The sequence below is a fragment of the Furipterus horrens genome, unplaced genomic scaffold, assembly GCF_987537825.1.
Source record: "Furipterus horrens unplaced genomic scaffold, mFurHor1.1.pri manual_scaffold_1, whole genome shotgun sequence".
NCBI classification, from domain to species: domain Eukaryota; kingdom Metazoa; phylum Chordata; class Mammalia; order Chiroptera; family Furipteridae; genus Furipterus; species Furipterus horrens.
Window position 1 is genome coordinate 204,844,086 of NW_028327171.1, and position 19,661 is coordinate 204,863,746.

General features: G+C 55.5%; 1 protein-coding gene across 1 annotated transcript in view; it reads left to right on the forward strand.

Annotated features, from left to right (window-relative positions):
- Positions 1-19,661, forward strand: part of SPEG (striated muscle enriched protein kinase) — a 57,793-nt gene that overhangs the window by 32,205 nt on the left and 5,927 nt on the right. The window contains exons 15-32 of the mRNA XM_090284425.1: positions 1,817-1,936; positions 2,122-2,226; positions 2,821-3,027; positions 3,429-3,552; positions 3,667-3,842; positions 6,402-6,514; positions 6,890-7,058; positions 7,307-7,403; positions 7,530-7,730; positions 8,831-8,888; positions 9,454-9,531; positions 9,638-9,816; positions 10,338-10,364; positions 11,037-11,189; positions 11,372-11,414; positions 12,415-12,483; positions 14,754-16,743; positions 17,098-17,229. Of these exons, the coding sequence (XP_090140551.1) occupies positions 1,817-1,936; positions 2,122-2,226; positions 2,821-3,027; positions 3,429-3,552; positions 3,667-3,842; positions 6,402-6,514; positions 6,890-7,058; positions 7,307-7,403; positions 7,530-7,730; positions 8,831-8,888; positions 9,454-9,531; positions 9,638-9,816; positions 10,338-10,364; positions 11,037-11,189; positions 11,372-11,414; positions 12,415-12,483; positions 14,754-16,743; positions 17,098-17,229 (4,041 nt within the window). The remainder of the gene's footprint in view (positions 1-1,816; positions 1,937-2,121; positions 2,227-2,820; positions 3,028-3,428; positions 3,553-3,666; positions 3,843-6,401; positions 6,515-6,889; positions 7,059-7,306; positions 7,404-7,529; positions 7,731-8,830; positions 8,889-9,453; positions 9,532-9,637; positions 9,817-10,337; positions 10,365-11,036; positions 11,190-11,371; positions 11,415-12,414; positions 12,484-14,753; positions 16,744-17,097; positions 17,230-19,661) is intronic.

Consider the following 19,661-nt stretch of genomic DNA (forward strand, 5'->3'; position numbering starts at 1 on the left):
GCCTCCTCTCACGGCTGCAGTGTGACCAGAGTCACCCTTATTAAGCTCTTTCATGTGTGCCAGGCTCTGAGTGTGAAAGACTTCACATGGATGACTTCACCCTCTACCACAAGGCTTGAGGCAGGTGCTGTTATTCCTGTTTACAGATGGGGAAGCTGAGGCTTCCAGTGGGACAAGGCCTTGCTCAAAGGCAGGCAAGGACCATGTGACTCTGGCCCCCACTTCCTAACCAGGATGCCCCTGTCACTCATTTCCCATCTCCAGTGCCACGACTATGACCCTGATCCTTCCTCTCAGCCCCCTGCCACAGCTCTTGTCTGTTCAGCCCGCAGGCTTCCTATCTCTACCGGCTTGAGGCCCTGGGTGGGTATCTGAGCTGGCGTCTCTTCTGTTTGTGTCTGGGGTCAGTGGCAGTCCTTGGTTTCTCTCCTTTTATAAATAGTGCCAGGAGAGATAAAGGAACGGGTGACTGCTCCACGCGGCGATAAGCACTAAGAGAAGGGAGGGGTGTTTGGGGATGGCCCTTCCCGAAGGAGGATAGTGTGGGTCTCTCCCCCTTCCTGTCCCTGCTGGAGATGGCTCCCTTAGCATCATTCTGGGAACATGGTGTAGGGAAGGAGCTTCGAATTCAGAGGAACCAAGTTCAAGCCATTGCTCCATCGTTTATTAGCTGTGTGACCTTGGACAAGTGCATTAATGTCTCTGACCTCATTGGTAAATGAGGATAATTTTGCAGGGTTGTTGAAAGTACTATGGGAAAAAGTACATGTCAAGTAGCTGGCATAGCAGAAAACTCTTACTGGAATATATAATACATTCGGCCCTTACTGTGTGCAAGGCAGCAGATTCTGCTGGAGGTCCTGGGGCCCCCCGGGTATGGCACAGGAGGCTTCTTAGGCTGGCATTCACTTGAACTGTGTCTTGAAGGAAAAGGAGGCCTTAATAAGAGAAGAATGTTCCAGAAGGGAGGAATTTTGTGAGTGAAGACTTGAAGATGGAACTCTTGTGGCTTGTTCAGGACCCTGCTGGCTTGTCAGGGTCAGATGGTGGAGGACTAGCAGGATACATGGCTGGATGGGACTTTAGTCTGAGGCCTTTGGCTGCTGTCTATATGCAGCAGGTGCCTGTAAAGTTTCCAAGTTGAGCCCTGGCTGGTGTGGCTCAGTGGATTGAACGTTGACCTGTGAATCAAAAGGTCAGTGGTTCGACTCCCGGTCAGGGCACATGCCTGGGTTGCAGGCCAGGTTCCCAGTTGGGGGCGTGCGAGAGGCAACCAATAGATGTTTCTCTGTCACACATGGATGTTTCTCTTCCTCTCTTTCTCCCTCCCTTCCCCTCTCTCTAAAAATAAATAAAAGTAAAATCTTAAAAATAAATACATGAGGTTTCCAGGGTGAGAGGCAACGTGTAGTGCAGTGGACTACCCTAGTGAAGGACTTTCATGGGGTCTTTGCTGGTGATGGGAGGGGTCTTAGGAGCTTTGACACAGAGGTGTGACCCCCCAACCCAGAGGTAAGAAGAAGGGTAGTCAACAGTGGGTCCATGGCATGGGAGGAAGGTTAGAAGCTGCAGGACCTGAAGTGGGAAGGGACAGGCAAGAAGGGCCAGGGCTGCAGGTGCAGACCTAGCAGTATGGACCGAGGGTTTGCCGCACGATGGACGTACTTCTTGCTTGTCTGCCTATCCTTTCTCCCTCACCTCCTCCCTGAGTGAGTGGGGTGAAGGGCCAGGCCCGGGGTGGCATGGGCACACCCCTCAAAGCATCTTCCTAGCTCAGCAGTGTCACTGTCCTTCCCACCCCACCCCCCACCCCCAGACAGGGATGTCCATCGATTGGTGTTCCCTGCTGTGGGACCTCAGCATGCCGGTGTCTACAAGAGCGTCATTGCCAACAAGCTAGGCAAAGCTGCCTGCTATGCTCACCTCTATGTCACAGGTAAGGCAGGCACCTTCCTGGCCAGCTGCGTGCACAGCCTAGCCTCCAGCCTCCCCAGGGGGCTGGGTGAAGGAGAGGCTTTTGCACCAACTCCCTTCCTTTGTTCCCCTGGGGAGCCATCTGGCCTTGCTCTGCAGCCATTGGGACCTAAAGGACCCAGTGGATGCTCGACCTGTGGCTTTCAGATGTGGTTCCAGGCCCCCCAGATGGTGCCCCGCAGGTGGTTGCTGTGACTGGGAGGATGATCACACTCACGTGGAACCCACCCAGGAGTCTGGACATGGCCATCGGTGGGTCAGCGCCACACAGGGCTGTGTGGTGGCGATTGGGGCACGGGCAGGGCAGGCTCAGGCAGGGGTGCCAAGGGAGCCAGGAAGGGGGGGCAAGGCCCAGGGAAACATACGGGGTGGGGAGTGGATGGGATGTTGGGACCATGGCCCGGAGCAGCCTTGACTACTACCTTGCTGTGGTAGATGAAGCCCTGGCTCTGGGTCAGGAGATGGGACAAGGAGGGTCACCACGTTCCTTTCTCTTTCTCAGAGGGTTTGGGTGCTTGGGTCATGCTCCAGGGAACATGTTCTTCTTCCCTATCCATGATCTCTTCCTGCTCTGTGCCTCAGTCTCCCCACCTCAGGAACTGGGGTATAAGTCAAGCTCCCTCCGTGCCGTAACTGGACCCTTGGCCTGGCACTTTGTTGGCTCTGAGCCTGGCCAGGCCAGTGGTTGGGCAGGATTAGATGGGGAGCAGGTAGGAGCAACAAGAGAAACTGAGGCAAGTCCTCAGAACAGACTAATGTTGAGTTCCTGGGTCGTGAGGAACTGAATGGGTGTGGGGCAGGGGACGCCCCAGCAGTGCCCCCCTCTAGCAGCTGCCTCCCCATCAGACCCGGACGCCTTGACCTACACCGTGCAGCACCAGGCGCTGGGCTCAGACCAGTGGACAGTGCTGGCCACTGGCCTGCGGAAGCCTGGGTGGTCAGCCACAGGGCTGCGTAAGGGGGTCCAGCACATTTTCCGGGTCCTCAGTGCCACCATCAAGAGCAGCAGCAAACCGTCACCCCCCTCTGAGCCTGTGCAGCTGTTGGAGCGAGGTGAGCCTGATTGCTCTTATGGAGCGGGGGTGGACGCTGCTGGGCTGGGGAACTGGGTCCCCATGGTGGAGACTTAAGGTCTGGTCTGGACATTAGAGCTTCAACAGGAATAGTGTCACTGGATGCGACCTTGACCATCAAAGTGCTGTCTTCTCACTCCTGAAAGCGGCACTCACAGTGGGCGGGGCTGAGGCTCTGGAGTCAGATAAGCTGGGAGTGCGGTCCTAGTTCTGCTGCTTCGTGACTGTGTTCTCTACACAAATTGCTAAACTTGTCTGAACTCCAGCTTCCTCATGTGTAAAAATGGAGCTCACAGGGCAATTGGGCTGGTTAGAGGAGCCGTGGACACTAGGGGCTTGGTGTCCACCCCCAGCACAGATCCAGTGCTCTATTCCTCCCAGGCCCACCCCTGGAGGAGGCGCCCGCTGTGCTGGACAAGCCAGACATCGTGTATGTGGTGGAGGGACAGCCTGCCAGTGTCACCGTGACCTTCAACCACGTGGAAGCCCAGGTCATCTGGAGGAGGTAGGGCCCTCCCTTGCAAGCCCCATTCCTACAGTGGCAGTCCAGTCCCAGCCATCCTAGCCTGTCCTCCTTGTGGCTGGATCCTGGATGACCTCCCTGTCATGTGTCCCTTAGCTGCCGAGGGGCCCTCCTAGAGGCGCGGGCAGGTGTGTATGAGTTGAGCCAGCCAGATGATGACCAGTACTGTCTTCGGATCTGCCGGGTTAGCCGCCGGGACTTGGGGCCTCTCACCTGCACTGCCCGCAACCGCCATGGCACGCAGGCCTGCTCGGTCACACTGCAGCTGGCAGGTAGGTGCAGGCAGGCCCCCTTTCTGCTCCTTCCCCTGAGACCCACAGCCCTCTCTTCTCACCCCCAGGCCTGGGTCTTTTCTCTAAGGCCTGTCCATCTAATGGCCATAATAATACCAGTATTACTACTAATTATAGTAATGGTACTAATAAGATATTTATTGAGCACCTAGTATGTGCCAGGCTCAGTGCTAAGTATCTTACTTACATGGATCACCTCATTTAATATTTACATCAACCCTGTGAGATGGGGCTTGGTTATTATCCCCATTTTACAGATGGGGAAACTGAGGCTAGGAGAGTGTGCTAACTAACAGGTTCAAGGTCACGCAACCTAGTAAGATAAGATTCAAACTCTGATATGCAACTCCAAAGCCAGAAGGTGCTCCTAGCTCCCAGATTAAACAAAGAAAATAGTACCTCAAGTGTAACAAGCATAGGGAGACCTAGTGGATTTAAAAAAAGAAAAAAGCCACCCCGGTTGGTGTGTCTCAGTGGATTGAGCACCAGCCTGCGAACTGAAAGGTTACCGGTTTGATTCCCAGTCAGGGCACATGCCTGGGTTGTAGGCCAGGTCCCCAGCTGCAGGCGTGCCAGAGGCAACCAATTGATGTATCTCCCGCACATCGATGTCTTTCTCCTTCCCTTCCCCTCTTTCTAAAAATAGATAAATAAAACCTTTAAAAAAGAAAAAAAAAATAGCCTAGAAGCCCTAGGGAGTGCATCTTATCACAAGACTCTCAGCTCTTGGGATCCTGGCTGCCCTTCATGTGACCTATTGGTCAGAGCCTCCCAACCTTCACAGTGAGGACCCTTCTTGTAGTTTCTCCATCAAAGACGTAGTCTCTCAATCGCTAGCATGCATTAAGTAGTAATTGCCTTGTTTTCCTGTTTGTTAATTAACACCAGACACGTGTAACTGCCACTCAGAGCTTCAGACCAGCACCAGCTACACAGCGTTACCTGCTGAGTGGATACAATTCCAACAAATGCAAAGAAAGTGACATGTTAGTTAGCACAGGCAAACTTGTCACATAAATGTGCATTTTCTGGTGCTTTTAAAAATTGTTTAAGTTCAGTTGGACCATCCCAGTCCTTTGACCGTCATGAAGCCCACCTTCCTACCTCCCATGCCCCCCACACAGACTATAAACCAGGTTCCTAGACAGGAAGGAAAACATCTTTAAAGTGGAAGAGAAGTGGCAGGAGGGTGTATGAGGAAAAGATGGGGAAGCCCTACTTGTCCCCCTGTCGATGGTGGATGGGGTGGGGCTACAGATTATCGGGGGGCCCCTGGTCTCCCTTTTATGTATTTCTCTTGCTCAGCTTCTCTCCACCCCATCCCCTGTCACTTCCGACTCAGCCACTGCTTTGTTTCTCGACTGGACCATCCGCAGGGCTGATCTTTCTTCCCAGATATAGGACGAGGCCTGGCCACCCAGGGCCCTGTAGCCCAGCCTGGCTGGAACAGTGACAGGAAGCCTGTGTTCCAGGTGACCAGGGCTAGAACAGGCGTGGGGCCTGGATCTGTACTCTCTCCTGCTGTGCCCCACCCCGCACCCCCAGGCAGGACAAGTGACATGGCCCCTTTCCTCCACATCCGCTCTCCCCAGCATCTTCCCCACTCTCGAATGCCGTCCCCTTTGTCAGTGTGCCTGCGACGGTGGTGGTCCCTGCCCAGTGCCCTGCTCTTCCCTCGGGACCTAATCACTCCCACTCTCCTTAAAGCCGAGATCCCCAACCATGCCCAGGAAGGAGGCACCAGGAAGTCACGGGCCCTTCTGCAAAGCACATTGGAATATGTATTTTATTCCATCATGAGACTTAGAAGCCCCTTTATAAGGAAATAACACTACCGCATAATATGGTGAAGAATAAAATCACGGTCACATGGGAGAACTAAGCCGAGAATCAGTACCAGTTTGTTCATTCTGCCACCTTCAAGATGGTAGAAGGCCCCTTAAACATTTAACTAAGATTCAGAGAAAAAACTTCAAGGCAGAGGCAATGCCATCATGAACTTGCTTCAGGGTCACAGGCTGAGCAGCCTGCAGGGCCCAGGACAGTGAAGTCCAAGAAGCCCTCATGGGACTGTGCAGAGGGCCATCACCCACAGGGGGCAGCGTCGAGCCACTCCACACCAGCCCATTAATGCAGAGTGGGAAGAGGCTCAGGATGGCCAGTCCTGATTTGTCAGGAGCAACAGGAAATTCAGGTTTCTTTTGTGTGCGAAAATCTCCTAATTTCAAGATTGGCAGATGAACACTGAGGGTCAAACAAAGCAAGGCTGCACCCTTTGGCTTAGGTTTTCTGAGATTTGGAGAACATCGCGTACGGGTTTACCGGGAGAGCACTTGATCCAGGCAAGGAACTTGGGTGCTCCCAGGGGCTGAGTTTGAGAGCCTCAATGGGTGAGATGCTGGGGTTCTGGGAGGAGGGGGCGTGGGACTGGGGAGCCAGTTGCTGAGGAAGGTCATGGAGAGGCCTTGAGGAGTCAGGCCCATGTGGCCCCAACACTCTGTCCCCCTCCCTGGCCCACCCCCACCCCCTGTGTTTCAGAGGCCCCTCGGTTTGAGTCCATCATGGAGGATGTGGAGGTGGACGCAGGGGAGACCGCTCGCTTCGCTGTGGTGGTTGAGGGGAAACCACTACCAGACATCATGTGGTACAAGGTCAGAGAGTGACAAAGACCTCAGGGGAGTCCTAACCCAGGGTTGGCCAGCTGCTTGGGAGCGTTGGAGGGGGCCAGGCAGCCTTAGAAGGAGGGACAGAGAAAAGTAAAGGTGGTGCCAGATGTGCTGTTAGAAGTGAGTGGGACCAGGGGTGCTGAGTGACACTGGTGGGGGTTTAAGGAACCAGGGGACTAACTGGGGGATTCAGGGTTATTGGTGGGAGGCAAAGGGTAGAGCTGATTCTGGTCCTGGGAGGAAGCAAGGGTTCCTGGCCCTGAGATAGGGGTGAGATTGGGTTTCTGGCGTGGAGGTAAAGTTGGGTCCCGGGTGGAGGTGGAGCCAGGCCCAGGCTGGAGGTGACGGCCCACTCTGTAGGACGAGGTGCTGCTGACCGAGAGCAGCCACGTGAGCTTCGTGTACGAGGAGAATGAGTGCTCCCTGGTGGTGCTTAGCGCGGGGGTCCAGGATGGAGGCGTCTACACCTGCACCGCCCGGAACCTGGCCGGGGAAGTCTCCTGCAAAGCGGAGCTGGCTGTGCATTCAGGTGGGCTGGAGCTCAAGGGGAGAAGGGCAAAGTGCTCACCCCTGGGCATCCGATGTGAGCCGCTGGCCAGGAGCCACTCGTCCCACCCTGTGCTCCTTGGCCCCCACCTCTTCCAGCCCGGGCACCCCACCTCGGACCCCGAACATTCTTGCTCCTCTTCTGTTTCCTCTGTCCGCCCTGCCAGTCTCAGGCTCTGCCCCTCTTCCTCTCTCGCCCTCCCCATCTAATACCGGACATGTCTTCCCCAGCTGAGACAGCTATGGAGGTGGAAGGGGCCAGGGAAGATGAAGAACAGCGAGGAAGGAGACTCAGCGACTTTTACGACATCCACCAGGAGATTGGCAGGTGCGTGATGAGGAAGGGGTGTGGGGTCCGGGGGCCAAGAGAGGCTGGGTCTGAGGCTGAAAGGGTACAGAGAGCCAGGGTCGCAGCAATGCCTGAATCCCATCCTCGCCCTGTGTCATTACCCAGGGGTGCCTTCTCCTACCTGCGGCGCGTGGTGGAGCGTAACTCTGGCCTGGAGTTCGCAGCCAAGTTCATCCCCAGCCATGCCAAGCCAAAGGCATCAGCGTGGCGGGAGGCCCGGCTGCTGGCCCGGCTCCAGCATGACTGTGTCCTCTACTTCCATGAGGCCTTCGAGAGGCGTCGGGGACTGGTCATTGTCACCGAGCTGTATCCTGGGACAGGCTGGGTGTCTGGGGGATACCTGGCCTGAATAACTGGTCCTCATAACAGCCAATTAGTAACATGTTTCACACTTAACAAAGTTGGTTCCACTGACAGTTGGGAGGGGCTGACTAACTTTTCAGAATGTGCCCATTGACAATTAGGAGTTCTGAAGGCATCTTGTAAATACTTCACAGAGTGGAGTCTGGATACTTCTGCAAAACCCAAAATTTTTACACCATCCCCCCTTTTTTAAGCTTAAACTTACATAGCACTTAATGTGTGCCTGGCAGTGTTCTAAGAGTTTCATCTATTTAGTCCTCATGTTTACCTACCTATCTCATGGAATTTTATCATCCCTATTTTACAAATGATGAAACTGATGTACAGAGAGGTGAAGTAACTCACCAGAAGTCACAGAGGTAGCAAATGGCTTGTGATTTTTATCATAAAATGCAGTACAGTGTATCTGAACATTTGAAGTGACCCAATTTCAGATGAATGTCAATATTCAGCTTTATTATAGGCTGTTACCATAAAAAATGGGCCATAGCCTTGCATGAGAGCTACTGTTAAACAAAGGCACACTATCTAAAGATGCTGAGTGGTTGGCTTGTCACTCTTGCTAGCAGGGTGACCATGTCCTTCACACCAGCCTCCCAGTCTGCACTGTTAGAACCCAAACCTCAGCAAAATGACCAATTATTATGTGTCACATACCTTCTAGGTCATTCCCAGATAGAGTCAAGAAGTTCCGTCTACAGTCAACAAAATTCTACTCTGAGTTGATCCCTATAAATACCTCACAGGGTGGGCAAGAAGAGATGTTATCTCCATTTAACTCCTGAGGGAATCTAGGCTCAGAGAGGTTAGGTGGCTTGTCCGAGATCCCACAGCAAGTGCGAGTCTGTGCAGGGTTGTCCCATCTGTGCACAGGTGACAGGCAGAGGAGGGAGGACACAGTTGCTGACTGGCATCAGCTGTGCTCTAAGGGAGAGGAGAACCCTGTGCTGAGCTGGGATCTGACGAGCTGTGGGGTCGGGGGCACTGTCCGGGAGGGCTGGGCGGTTCGCACTGGTCACTGTTCTCCTTGATCAGGGACATAGCTGCACAGAGGAGCTGCTGGAGCGAATGGCCAGGAAACCCACCGTGTGTGAGTCTGAGGTGAGGGCAGTGGGTGGCAGGGGTCAGGTTGGGCAGCAGCTTTCACCCACCTGAACTCTGAGAGCTGAGGGGTGGGTCCCGGGCATACCGTCTGTGCACATGTACAGGTCAGGGAGCACCATCCGCAGGCAGCAGAGACCCCTGCCTCCATCAGAGCAGACCCCCACCCTGGGACTTCCACTGTCCTCTGTAAATCTCGTCAGAGCCACCTGTCCCTAACTGTTGTTTCCCCATCTTCCTCAAACGTGGCTCCCAGTAAGAGCTCCGCCTGGACTCTATTCAGTCCCACTGCTGTCCTGCCGTAGAGGGCTGTATGAGCTGTCGCTACACAGTTCTACTTATTATAATGTAAAGGACTCCCTTCTGTAATTGTGGTAGGCCTGGCCTGTGCAGCTATACATGGAGGCCTGGGATCTCAGCAACCCAAACCTCTGCTTCAGGCCCCTTCACCAACCATCTAAAGGCCACTTCACAGGCATGGCCTGACCTCTTGCCGCAGCCCTGGTGGTGATCAGACATGATACCCCACTCTTCCCCCATGGACCCTGCTCACCTGTTTCCACAGATCCGGGCCTACATGCTGCAGGTGCTAGAGGGAATATGCTACCTGCACCAGAACCATGTGCTGCACCTGGATGTCAAGGTGAGGTGTAGGTGGGGGTGGGGAGCAGGTGGCCCCTGTGGGAGCCAGGCAGGGGGGTGACCTTCCCTCTTCACTCAGCTCCCACACTTTGCCTTGTGCCCCGCAGCCGGAGAACCTGCTGGTATGGGATGGTGCAGAGGGTGAAGAGCAGGTGAGGATCTGTGACTTTGGGAACGCCCAGGAGCTGACTCCGGGAGAGCCCCAGTACTGCCAATATGGCACGCCCGAGTTCGTGGCGCCCGAGATTGTCAACCAGACCCCTGTGTCTGGAGTCACTGACATCTGGTAATGTTGGCATACTGAGCTGCTGGGGTGGCTGGGGCAGCTGCCCTCAGTCCTGGGGAGTTGCTCACTGGCAGAGAAGAGCTTTACTAAGCCCTGATCCCTTCTCTGACCATCGACTGGTGGCATTGCTTACGGGCCCCTTGTCCACATTACTGCCTACCCCTCATCAATGGGGGATGACCCAGGCACTCGCAGCCTCAGGTCTTTCAGACCTTGTCTCCCCGGGTGGTCAGTCTCCCCCTGTACAGCCACCTCGCCTCCTGCATTGAGGCAGGAATGGTCCCTTGTTTCCCAGACTCCTCATGGCTTCTTGGGCTGGCCCTGCCATGACACTTGACTCCTCCGGGGATGTCTGGACCTCTAGGTTCAGACTTGTCCCTGGAGGAGGCACCCCTGTATCCGTTTTCCACAGCAGTGTTCACAGGGAGGACGCTTCTCACTAGATTCTTTGTAGCAAGAACTGCTCACTTCCGGGGGGAGGTGCGCTGTCCCCTCACCAACCCACTCTTCTTTTCCCACAGGCCCGTGGGCGTCATTGCCTTCCTCTGGTAAGGACCTCTCTGCACTCGGGACTCCAATCTCCAGTGGTCTCTTAGCAGCTGCCACCCCTGCCGCCCCCACCAACATTTGCAGGGCCTGGGGCTAGAGAGCAGTTGGGGGCATGCAGCCCACCCTTTCTCTTCCATACCGCCTGCTCCTTCCTGCACGTCAGGGGGCCTCATATGCATGAATGTGGACGCCCCAGCCTGTGTGTCTAAGTCTTCCACCATCAGCCCCTCCGTAAGGGGCAGGCACACAGGCTGGATGGAGAGAGGCCAGTGCAGGCTCAGTGCCATTGAGGCAGGGACGACAAGGTCCTGACTGTCCAGTGGGGACTGAAAGGAGGAGGCACAGGCTCAGGGAGGCATATCCCCTGAACACAGACTCCTCACCTCAAGGACAGACCATGGCTGGAGGAGGGACAGAACAGGTCCTGTAAAGCCTGGACTCAGGGCAGAGACCTGACTGCCCAGGTCTCCAGGCGGTACTGCCACCCTGCCTGTCCCGGGGGCGGGGGTGCTGGGAGCAGGACAGGCAAGCGTCCAAAAGACTGTCCAGATTCACCCAGCCTCTGTCTGCCCCATAGCCCTGGAGCCCTGTGTCACTACTGGCATCCTGTCGTGTCTTGCTGAGCCCCAGGGCCCTGGTCCCCTCTTACTCACCCCTCTCCACCCCTGCAGTCTGACGGGAATCTCCCCATTTGTTGGGGAAAACGATCGGACGACATTGATGAACATCCGAAACTACAACGTGGCCTTTGAGGAGACCAGGTTCCTGACCCTGAGCAGGGAGGCCCGGGGCTTCCTCATCAAAGTGCTGGTGCAGGACCGGCTGTGAGTACGAAGCCCCAAGGAGCCCCCCACCTGCAGAGTCCCATCACGCCACCCCACGCGTCTGCCCTTCGACACCCAGTCCTCCAAGTCCTAGAGGCTTCATTTTCCCAAACATGTGTTGACTGACTGACTGACTGAATCAATAAATGACGAAGCCCTTCTTAATCCTCATTGCTTTCCAGGAGGCCGACTGCAGAGGAGACCCTCGAACATGCTTGGTTCAAAGTGAGTCTAGTTCTGCAAAGTCATGGTTGAAGAGGTGGGGGGAGTGAGAACGTTAACAGCTTCATTTATTGAGAACCTACTGTGTGTGGTTAGCATGACAGGCATTTTGCATATTTATGATCTACCTGCTTCAAATAGCTCTGAAAGAAAGGTGTAACTCCCATTTTGCTGATCAGAAAAAAGAGGCTCATGCTGGGCTATCATGGATTCCAAGACACAGGTCTGGACTTCCCTAACCTGGGGGGCCCTCATCAGGCTTCTTCTGGCCCTTGAGACTGGCCCTGGTCTTCCTCACTCCTGTGGGCCCACCTCTGTCTTATACTTGTCCTACATGCTGTGGTTAGTAGGTGGCCTGGCCTCTGGGTTTTGAGCTCTGTGTGGGCAGAGTTCACTTTCATCTTCAAACCCCAGCACTGCAGGGCACAGCGCCAAGTTGGGGGTGAGTTTCAGCAAATGACCCAGAAACAGCAACTGAATAAACCATCCATTGAGCCTTGTGCTGGGTCACCTGAAGGCTGAGGTAATTCTGCTATCTGTCCTTGGATCAGTCTCCCAGATCAGAACCGAGCTCCACAGAGGACAGCCTGAGTGGGTGGCTGAGGGAGGCCTCTGTCTTGGTCCGTCCCACCAAGGCTCCAGATATCTGGGGCGCTAGCTCCACATGGAGACCGGTGGTGAGCGGGGAAGTAGGGCCAAGGCCAGGGGCCTAAGCACAGGCCTCCCAGGGCAGCCAGTGTACCAGGAAAGGGCCTGAAGCCCTGGTGTAAGCTCTGCAGCCTGTCCCAGGAGCCACCGATTTTTGTGCCTCTCCATTTAGGTCCAGGGAATCTGTCTACACGTGGGCACCTTGGCTGTGGGAATTGTTGGGACAGATGCAAGGGGAAGGGGACCCTGCTCAGTTCACCATCCCCTCCTCGGGGCTTTGTCTCTCCATTGCTAAACCTTGAGGGTCTAGGTTGACAGAGGACTTTACCTAAGTCCCTCTTTCCCGGGTTTGCAGACACAGGCAAAGGGCGCAGAAGTGAGCACGGATCACCTAAAGCTATTCCTCTCCCGGAGGAGGTGGCAGGTGAGTCTGGCTGGGCCCTGTATCTGTGCCTTCCATCTTCTCATTCTGCAGCCTTCTCTCTCTAACCCTGGGTTTTTTCTTTTCTTTTTTTCTTTAATTATATTTTATTATGTTGTTACAGTAGTCCCAATATTTTTTTCCCTTTGTTCCCCTCCGCTCAGTGCCCTCTTTCCCTCCAGCAATCCCACCCCCTTAGTTTATGTCCATGGGTCGTGCTTATAAGTTCTTTGGCTTCACCCTTTCCTATATTATTCTTATCTCCCCCCTGTCTATTTTGTACCAACCGATTATGCTTCTTGATCCCTGCACCATTTCCCCATTTCCCCCCATTCCTCCTCCCAGCTGATCCCCATACCTATGATTCTGTTCTTATTCTGGTTTGCTTAGTTGGATTTTGTTTTTATTTTTTGATTCAGTTGTTGATAGTTTTGAGTTTGTCATTTTAATGTTCATAGTTTTGATCTTTTTCTTAAGTAAGTCCCTTTGATATTTCATATAATAATGGCTTGGTGATGATGAGCTCCTTTAGCTTTTCCTTGTCGGGGAAGCACTTCATCTGCCCTTCCATTCCAAATGATAACTTTGCTGGATAAAGTAATCTTGGTTGTAGCTCCTTGCTTTTCATCACATTGAATACTTCTTGCTAGTCCCTTCTTGCCTGCAAACTTTCTTCTGAGAAATCAACCGAGAGTTTTATAGTCACTCCTTTGTAGGTAACTCTCTGCTTTTCTCTCGCTGCTTTCAAGATTCTTTGTTTATCTTGAACCTTTGGCATTTTAATTATGATGTGTCTTGGTGTGGTCCTCTTTGGGTCTAGCTTGTTTGGGACTTTCTGTGCTTCCTGGACTTGTATTTCTATTTCCTTTGCCAAATTTGGGGAGTTTTCCTTCATTATTGTTTTTACATAAGCTTTCAGTTTCTTGCTCTTCCTCTTCTCCTTCTGCCGCCCCTACAATTCAGACATTGGCAAGTTTAAAGTTGTTCCAGAAGTTCCTAAGCCTCTCCTCGTTTCTTTCCATTCTCGTTTCCTCATTCTGTACTGGTTGACTGTTTTTTTCTTCCTTGTATTCCAAATCATTGATTTGAACCACGGTTTCCTTCCCTTCACCATTGGCTGTGTGTGGATTTTCCTTCATTTTATTTAACATAGCCTTCACTTCTCCCCTTATGCATTTGTCGTACTTAAGCATATCTGTCAAGCCTGTGAGCATCTTTATCACCAGTGTTTTGAACTCTATGTTTGTTAGGTTGGCTGTCTCCTCGTCTGTCAGGTTAGCTATCTCCTCGTCACTTAGTTCTCCCACTGGAACCTTGATCCATTCCCTCTTTTGGATCATACTTCTCTGTCTCCTCATCTTGACAGGCTCCTGTGTTTGCCTCTGTGTCTTAGGTAGAGCTTTCGCACCTATTACATTGTAAGGAGCGGAGCCTTAGGTAGTCATTAGTATGGGCGACCTGTTTCACCACTGTTGTGGTGCTGTATGTGGGGGAGGGTCTAAGAGGGAACAATGCTGCTTGCTCAGCACTCACCCCTTTTCCAGGCACTTCTCCCACTTTCGTATGGGACTGGTGCCCCTCTGGCTGTTTCCTTGGCCTTCGTTCCCAGAGTGAGTGGGTCTGCAGACATTCTAGGACCGTGGGGGCCCTTTAAACAAGCGGACTCTACTGAGAGACTGGCAGTTTCTTCCTTCACCCGAACCCCCACTGTTCTGCTCAGTCAGAGCAATGAGGCTTTATTGTCCCTGGCACTGGAACCGTGAGCTGTGCGGTCTGGTCTGGTGCTGAGAGCGCTCCCCAGGTGTCCCTCCCTACTTTTTAAAATGTGTGACAGCACTTTCTGCCAACCTACCACCGCCGCCACTGCCACTTCTTCCACCACACTGCATCCTCTCCGCCCCTCTTGCCTCTTACCTGTCTGGATGAGTATTTCTTCTTTATATCTTCATTTGCTGGACTTTCATGCAGCTTGATTTTCTGGAACTTCTGGTTGTCTCTAGTTTTGAGGTAGTTGTAGTCCTTCTTAGTTGTGAAGGGAGACTCAGCGCATCTGTCTAGGCCGCCATCTGGACCAAAAGTTCAACCCTGTCTTTTTTCTGTCATGAGCCCTCACCTCCTGCACACCTGTCTTCACCTGCTTTTTATTCTCTCAGTTTCTATCTCCCCCCTGCCCCTGTCTGCCTGAGGCCTTCTCTCTGGGGCTAAGGTGGGTCTGAGTGGGTCAGTCAGGCCCCAGGGATCCCTCAGATCTGACTCTAGCATTCTGCCTCCAGCGTTCCCAGATCAGCTACAAGTGCCACCTGGTACTGCGCCCCATCCCTGAGCTGCTGCGGGCACCCCCAGAGCGAGTGTGGGTGGCTGTGCCCAGAAGACCACCACCCAGTGGGGGGCTCTCGTCCTCCTCTGACTCTGAAGAGGAGGAGCTGGAGGAGCTGCCCTCTGTGCCGCGACCACTGCAGCCTGAATTCTCAGGCTCCCGCGTGTCCCTCACTGACATTCCCACTGAGGATGAGGCTTTAGGGACCCCAGATGTGGGGGCTGCCACCCCCATGGAGTGGCAGGAGCAGGGAAGGGCCACCTCTCAGGACCAGGAGACCCCCAGCCCTCAGGCTCTCCCCTCCCCAGGCCAGGAGCCCCCAGCTGGGCCCAGCCCTCTGCGGGGAGAGCTCCGGAGGGGCAGCTCTGCTGACAGCGCCCTGCCCCAGGCCAGGCCGCGGGAGCCGGGCCGGGGCCTGCACAAGGCGGCGTCTGTGGAGCTCCCACAGCGCCGAAGCCCCAGCCCGGGGGCCACCCGCCTGACCCGGGGAGGCCTGGGCGAGGGTGAGTATGCCCAGAGGCTGCAGGCCCTGCGCCAGCGGCTGCTGCGGGGAGGCCCTGACGATGGCAAGGTCAGCGGCCTCAGGGGTCCCCTGCTAGAGAGCCTGGGGGGCCATGCCCGGGACCCCCGGCTGGCACGGGCTGCCTCCAGCGAGGCAGCACCCCACCACCAGCCTCCACCAGAGGCTCGGGGCCTGCAGAAGAGCAGTAGCTTCTCGCAGGGGGAGGCGGAGCCCCGGGGTCGGCACCGCCGCGCTGGGGCTCCCCTTGAGATCCCCTTGGCCCGGCTTGGGGCCCGCAGACTACAGGAGTCCCCCTCCTTGTCTGCACTCAGCGAGGCCCAGCCCCCCAGCCCTGTGAGGCCCAGTGCCCCCAAACCCATTGCCCACAAATCCAGTGCCCAGAAGTCTCCAGAACCTTCTGCCACCACACCCAGTGATGTTCCCCGGCCCTTGACACCCCAGCCTGCCCAAGAGAAGACCCCAGAGTTAAAGGTAGAGCCTGTCCCAGCCCCTAAGCCTACACAGCCCCCAGTGGCTGTGCAAACCCCAGCGCCCCCCCTCACACCCTATGCCCAGATCATGCAGTCGCTGCAGCTGGCGGGCCACACGCAAGGCCCACCGCAGGGCCCTGCCACGCCTCCAACGGAGCCCAAGTCCCACCCTGCCGTGTTCGCCAGGGTGGCCTCCCCACCTCTGGGAGCCTCCAACAAGCGCGTGCCTTCAACCGCGGCTCCTCCAGTCTCGGCTGAGAACACCGGGGTCCCCACGGTGCCCCGCAGGCCCGGTAGCAGTCTCAGCAGCAGCATCGAGAACCTGGAGTCCGAGGCCGTGTTCGAGGCCAAGTTCAAGCGCAGCCGTGAATCGCCCCTGGCTCGGGGGATGCGAATGCTGAGCCGCTCGCGCTCAGAGGAGCGCGGCCCCTTCCGCAAGGCCGAGGAGGACGACGGCATGTACCGGCCCAGCCCGGCGGGAACGCCGCTGGAGATGGTGCGACGGCCCGAGCGCTCCCGCTCCGTGCAGGACCTCAGGGCGGTCGGGGAGCCGGGCCTGGTCCGCCGCCTCTCGCTGTCGCTGTCCCAGCGGCTGCGGCGGACCCCGCCCGCGCAGCGCCGCCCGGGCTCAGAGGCCCGCGGCGGGGACGGGGAGAGCTCGGAGGGCGGCAGCTCAGCGCGGGGCTCCCCGGCGCTCACAGTGCGCAGGCGGCTCAGCTCCACGCTGGAGCGGCTGTCCAGTCGGTTGCAGCGCAGCGGCAGCAGCGAGGACTCGGGCGGCACATCTGGCAGAAGCACGCCGCTTTTCGGACGGCTTCGCCGATCCACGTCGGAGGGGGAGAGTCTGCGGCGCGTCGGCCTCCCGCACAACCAACTGGCCGCTCAGACCAGTGCCACCACGCCCTCCGCCGAGTCCCTGGGCTCTGAGGCCAGTGGCACATCGAGTGGCTCAGGTGAGGACGCGCAGGGGCGGAGTGTAGGGTGAAGGAACGAAGACGGGTGGGTTGGGGGTGCGGGGCTGGGATGACAGGTGCAGAGTGCGGAGGAGAGTGGGGTTCGCTGGAGAGAGGCTCTGGGAGGAGGAGAGGGTGGGGACACCCACCAGGAAGAGGCTGAGGAGGGGCTGGAGGCCCCGAGGATGGAATTGGCAGGGCTGGAGCGGCAGGAGGCCGAGAAGCAGAGGCTGGAGTAGGAACAGGCCAGAGCTGGGGCTGGGTGCTCTCTGCTCCTCTGGGCTGAGTGCTGCAGGAAGCTGGGAGCTCTCTTGCCTTTGCTGGACAGGAGCTCAGGCCCCTGGGTCTTCACAGCTCCTGGGGAAAGCCGGAGCAGACGGCGCTGGGGCCTCTCTCGACTGAGGAAGGACAAGGGGTCTTCACAGCCAAACCTCTCTGCCAGCGTCCAGGAGAATTTGGGTGACCAATACGTGCGCAGTGAATCAGGTAAGAGAGGCCGGCTGGGTGAGTAGGCCATCCTGCCCCGGGGGCAGACCTAGCTGGGTGGGAGATGGGTACTCTGAGGAGCCAAGACAGTGATGGAAGAGACCTGCAATCAGGAAAACAACAACAACAACAATAATAATAACAACTGCTGTTAATTAGCAATGCCAAGTATCCTATTAAGCGCTTTGCAAGGACTGCCTCACTCAACCCTCCCACATTGTTGAGGAACTATTATTTGTATCATGTCCATATTTTACAGGTGAGGAAACAGAAGCTGAGCCATCCTAAGTAGCTTGTGGAAGGCACAGAGCTGGTAGTAAGGGCAGCAGCCAGAGAGTTGGACTGTATGACCCTGTGCAGTCAGATCCCAGAAGTGGCTTTGGGACACCATCCTAATGTCTTTCTTTGGCTGCCTTCTCCCTCGTGGGAGAGCCTAGAAGGCCCCTGTAACTACAGGTAGTTCTATAGGAGACCAGCGTAGGGCTCCCCTGCCCCCACAACCCCATGCCGATGTGTGTATGCTTGCATGTGCACACAGACACTATCTCTCTCCCAGCCTAGGGACCCACAATCTGGACTATGCCCTCAATTCTCTATTGCTCTACAGCCCTGAATTCCCAACTGTCCTGCCCTGTCCGTCCCCCGACCCCCTACACACATATGCCCCTGCAGGACCTCCATGATCTTCAGCACCTTCAGGGCTCTTTCCTGGGGGGAGGGGAATATGGGATACACCCTGGTCTGTTTCTCTGCCCAAGTGTCCTGGGCTGCAAGGAGGCAGGTATTTCCCACCGGGGGTCACCCTGTCCCTCCCCTGAAAAGGGGGCTGTAGTCAAGGACTATACACAAAAGCTCAGGAGGCCAGCATGCAGAAAGGGGCAGGCCCACCAAGCCAGGCTGTGTGCAGGGTCTTTAGCAGTCACCAGGTCTGTTCTTCCCCTTTCCTGATAAAACTCCTCAGAACTGCTCCAGCTGTGCCTCAGCTGGTCTTGAGGTCATTGTGTCTCGCCTTGGCCAGGGGAGTTGGGGCATCTTTCTCGAGGCAGTGGGCAGTGGGGACTGTCGTGAGTGAAGAGCAGGGAGTGAAGCTAGCTGGTGGGGGTAGGGTGGGGAAGGAGAGGGAATAAGACACACACACACACACACACACACACACACAGAAGCCAGCACCGAGGCCTGGGGACAGCTGATCCCTTCCCACCAGAAGCCTCCCTCCCAGGTCTGTTTTGCTTGTGCAGCTGATTTCCTTCTGAGGCAGTGTCCCCTTAGCCTCATCTTCTACCCCCTCCCTGCAGAAGAAGGCTGTCCCATTTGTCCCATGTCCACTTGACCAACTAGGGCTGGCCCCTGGGGGGATAGAGGTAGAACTGGCAGAACTGGACCAGGGTCACCTTTCCCCCCACCTCCTGGCCTCCCTCTCTCTTCTCCTTACCCAGCACCCTTACTTGGTCTGGAGGCAGCCAGTGACAAAACTATATATTCACATTATGTTACTGGAGCCTTAGTGTGGGACTTCTCCTTGGGGAACATGGGTACAGTGGGAAGGGCAGGCATGCTTCTGTTCTGACCATCCACTCTTGCTGAGCATTCCCCTCCTGCCTAGCTCACCCCACCCTCACTGCCGGCTGGTCCTTTAGACAGGCAGCAGCTGGGGCTCCCAGGGGCACATATGCCTCAGCTTTCTCTGCCCAGTGGAAAAAATACACCTACGCACCTCCACCCCCAGTGCCAGAACCAGATGGGGCTATTTCCTTTTTCTTTTTAAATTTATTATTTCTAGAGAGAGGGGAAAGTAGGGAGAGGAAGAGGGAATGAAGCATGATCAGTTGCTTCTCGCATGCCCCCCAACCAGGGACCTGACCTGCAACCCAGGCATGTGCTCTGATGGAATCGGTCGGGCAGCCTTTTGGTTTTTGAGCCACACCAGTCAGGGCCAGGTGGGGATATTTCTAAAGACACATACCAGGAAGCAAGAATGCAAGTCCTTGTGGCACTGAGGAGCCACAGGCCGGCCAGCTGCACTGGAGCAGAGACCTTGGCCCATCTGCATCCTGGCCGTGACCTATTCACTAGTCAGCTGTGAAGCCAACTTTGCCAAAACAGCCTCTTTCTCTGGGGGTCTGTGTCTGGCCCTCTACTGGGCATAGTCATGAGCTAATATTCATAACAATAATAGGAGCTAACATATATGAGCACTTATTATTATATCTTAGACACCTGCTAAACATTTTATATGGTTCTTGTAATTCTCACAACAACTCTTTGAGCTTGGTGTTATTTTTTCCCTCAATTTAGACAAGACATGGTTCAAGGTCATGCAGATACTGTCTCTTGCCGCTTCAAAAGCGCTCACCACTCAGCTGACATGAAGGAGTATTAGAAGGTCTAGAACTGTATCCCCAGACCCCAGGAGGTACAAGGGGTGGGGATGT